Raw genomic sequence first — 2985 nt, 5'->3', positions numbered from 1 at the left:
CACACAGTCAGTATTGATCTGCTTAGTCTTCTCACCCTACTCTGTTCTCAATTTAGTGGCTGCCTCTGCTCGCCGTACCCTGGGTTGCTCACCGAGTGGTCCAGTCGACACAGCTCCCAGTCACCCGTACCGGCCGTAACGTCTCCACTACTCCTTACACCTTCTGTTGTCCTCCCTGATTAAAAGCCTTTGTTTTTCTCTGATGTCTGTGTCCGAGTCTGGCACTTACTAGGTCCTCAGTTCATGGTCCTGACGGCTAGCCGTAACAGTAACACAGTGGTAAAAATACCCCTGTCCCAGCTCTTTTGGAAGGTGTTGCAGGCATCAAATTCAAAATGAGTGAATATTTGCAAAAAACAAAGTTTATCAGTTTGAACATTAAATATCTTGTCTTTGTGGTGTATTCAATTAAATATGGGTCAAAAAAGATTTGCAAGTCATTGTATTCTGTTTTTATTTACATTTGACACAATTTCCCAACTTAATTGAAATTGGGTTTTGTATTATTCTTAAGGTTTAGAAAGGTTTTAGACCTTGTATGTAGTAATGTGTGAAGCTGTATATGATAGTGAACACAGACTATAATGTCAGTAGTTTAAAAGTGGTTAATCTTTCAAGAGAAAATCTATAATGATTCACGATAAACATGAAATTACTGACAATATTCAGACAAATTCATGACAGAATACTTTAGAAAATAGTCAACTGCTTAATCCTTACATCATATACACTATAACTCAAGGGTCCTATCTTGGAAAATAATGGATGTCAGCTAAATACTATGCAAAGTAAATGTGGTCTTAAATGGCCAGTGTCACAGCTTTTATGGGTTATTTCAGACAAAACTCGACACTTCCTCAAAGCGCCAGAGTATACTGGTTCTTAAAACTTTCTCAGAATAACATCGGATGGTATAAGGAAGTAGCTGCCTATAACTGCAGGTTGTTTTGGTTCAGGGGGATTTGTGGTCTTGTCTGGAATTAATGACATGTAAGAGGGAGGTCCGCAGGGAATTCTGGTAGTCAATTACTGAGTGAATATCTGTCTTGTTGCTTTTCTTCTTTTCTCTCTCCTCTATCCACTCATCCGGTCGAGGCAGAAGGCCACCCACCAAGAGCTAGGGTCTGTTGGAGGTTTCTTCCATTAAAGGGATTTTTTCCTCCCCACTGTCGCCAAGTGCTTGCTCAAGGGGGATTTGTTGGGTTTTCCCTTTGTAATAATAGTGATAACAGTAAGGTCTAGACCTTACTTTGTGAAGTGTCCTGAGATGACTTGTGTTGTGATTTGGCGCTATACAAATAAAGTTTGATTTGATATCTCCGCCAAAAAACCTCTAGCAGTGTTTGGGGCTTGAATATGTTTCAAATATGCCACCGTAGCGTGAGAGGTTAAGCTATGTTCCTATGTCCAGGGGTTAGCATATCGTGGTCTTCATACAATGTAGAGGGATGAGGAAGTACTGTTCCCAGTTTTTTGGGTTTGTCTGGGTGGCAGGGTGCCTTTTATACAGTATGAAGATAGTGTAGGCTGTAGAGGTACAGAGAAATGAAACACACTGAGGATATTCTGTTCTCAGAAGAGGACATGGTCACTGGTGTCATTGCTGACTGAGCTGTATAAGTTAAGTGTCTCCTACTTTTATCTGTAATAAAAGCAGGCCTCAGGTTGAAGGCTTTGCTTATGACATTTCATTCCTGGCCACAGATTAGTATTTGAAATTGTGTCTACAACAGGGACCAGAAGTATGTAAGCTGCAAAATCTTTCAGTGATTGTTAGGGATGTATTTTAGAAACACCCTGTGGTGTGAGCAAAAATGTTTAGTGTTGCTTTAGGGTAGTTACTGTATTGGGAATGAAGGTTCATTCTTGAACTCAAGTTCAGTCAGAGCTTTTAAGCACTTGTCAAACGTATGATCTCCGTCCTTGTATTGGACAACCTGTTAGTACAGGACTGAAGTCACTTAGCTGAATTCAAATGTGTGACCTCTCCCCATGACATCTAAGCAAGCAAGTGCCCTAACCTTGTGAATTCTTTGCACTGTATGTTTCTGAGCAGTCCACTTTTGAAATTTTGTTTTTTATTTTATGTCTACACCACAAGTGAGAATGTGCTGTGTAGGTGGGCACCTTCTGCTTGTGTTCACATTATGGCTTCAGTTTAACAAATATTTGGTCAACTGTGTATTATAAAATACAATGTTAAGGACTTCCACAGCTGGAAGGAAAAGGGGGACCTTCCACTGCAGTATTATAGACCATTATTAACTATAGTGGCAGTGTAAATGAGATCAGTTCTGCAGAATTATTACTTATGATGATAACTTTAGTTAAAGGATAAAAGAGTTTTCTTTTGACTGATTCTAGTGTTTATGCAAAGAATGCTATTACATTTAATAACTTGATCATTTGGGTCATTGCATTAATTAAGCATCAGTGCTGTTGATATTTGTCATGATAGAAACATGTAAGCCCATTACTGCTACATGCACTGTAAGGTAGTAGAAGATAACGCCTCACACCAATTCTCTGAGGAGACGAGAGGAGACAAGACGAGATGAGACCGGGTGTTATGGTTTAGTCCCCCTCACTGGGAGGGTGAGTGCAAACTGAGGTAGGGCACAAGATTGCTGACCCAGGTGCTAGTAAAAAAGGTGGTTTTATGGTGGGGATCACAAAAAGGAACAGAGTCAAGGACCACATACAACCAGGGCTGAGCAAATACGGCTAAGGAGAACAGGACGACCAGGGGAGAAGACAGGCTAACGGCAACAAACAGGAGAGTGAGGATGAGGACGGACAGGTGAAAAGACAAGCTAACCAGGAGGGATGGTGAACGAAAAAGGAAATCCACAGCACAGGAACTGTCAGCGTGGACGGCTAGAGACAAATAACACAAAACATTTAACCTACGTAGAAATTGAGATCCACAGCACAGGGACTGTCGTCAAAACGACGTGCCACTACCACGACTACAGGTCAGTTACA

At 41.0% G+C, this 2985-nt stretch overlaps 1 protein-coding gene across 1 annotated transcript in view; it reads left to right on the top strand.

The window, feature by feature from the left end:
• Positions 1-2985, top strand: part of LOC109966989 (putative nuclease HARBI1) — a 7899-nt gene that overhangs the window by 610 nt on the left and 4304 nt on the right. The window contains exon 2 of the mRNA XM_020612285.1: positions 57-135. Coding sequence (XP_020467941.1) covers positions 57-135 — 79 coding nt within the window. The remainder of the gene's footprint in view (positions 1-56; positions 136-2985) is intronic.

Source organism: Monopterus albus, unplaced genomic scaffold (genome assembly GCF_001952655.1).
Source record: "Monopterus albus unplaced genomic scaffold, M_albus_1.0 scaffold122.1, whole genome shotgun sequence".
Lineage (NCBI taxonomy): Eukaryota > Metazoa > Chordata > Actinopteri > Synbranchiformes > Synbranchidae > Monopterus > Monopterus albus.
This window is presented reverse-complemented; position numbering and strand designations above follow the sequence as displayed.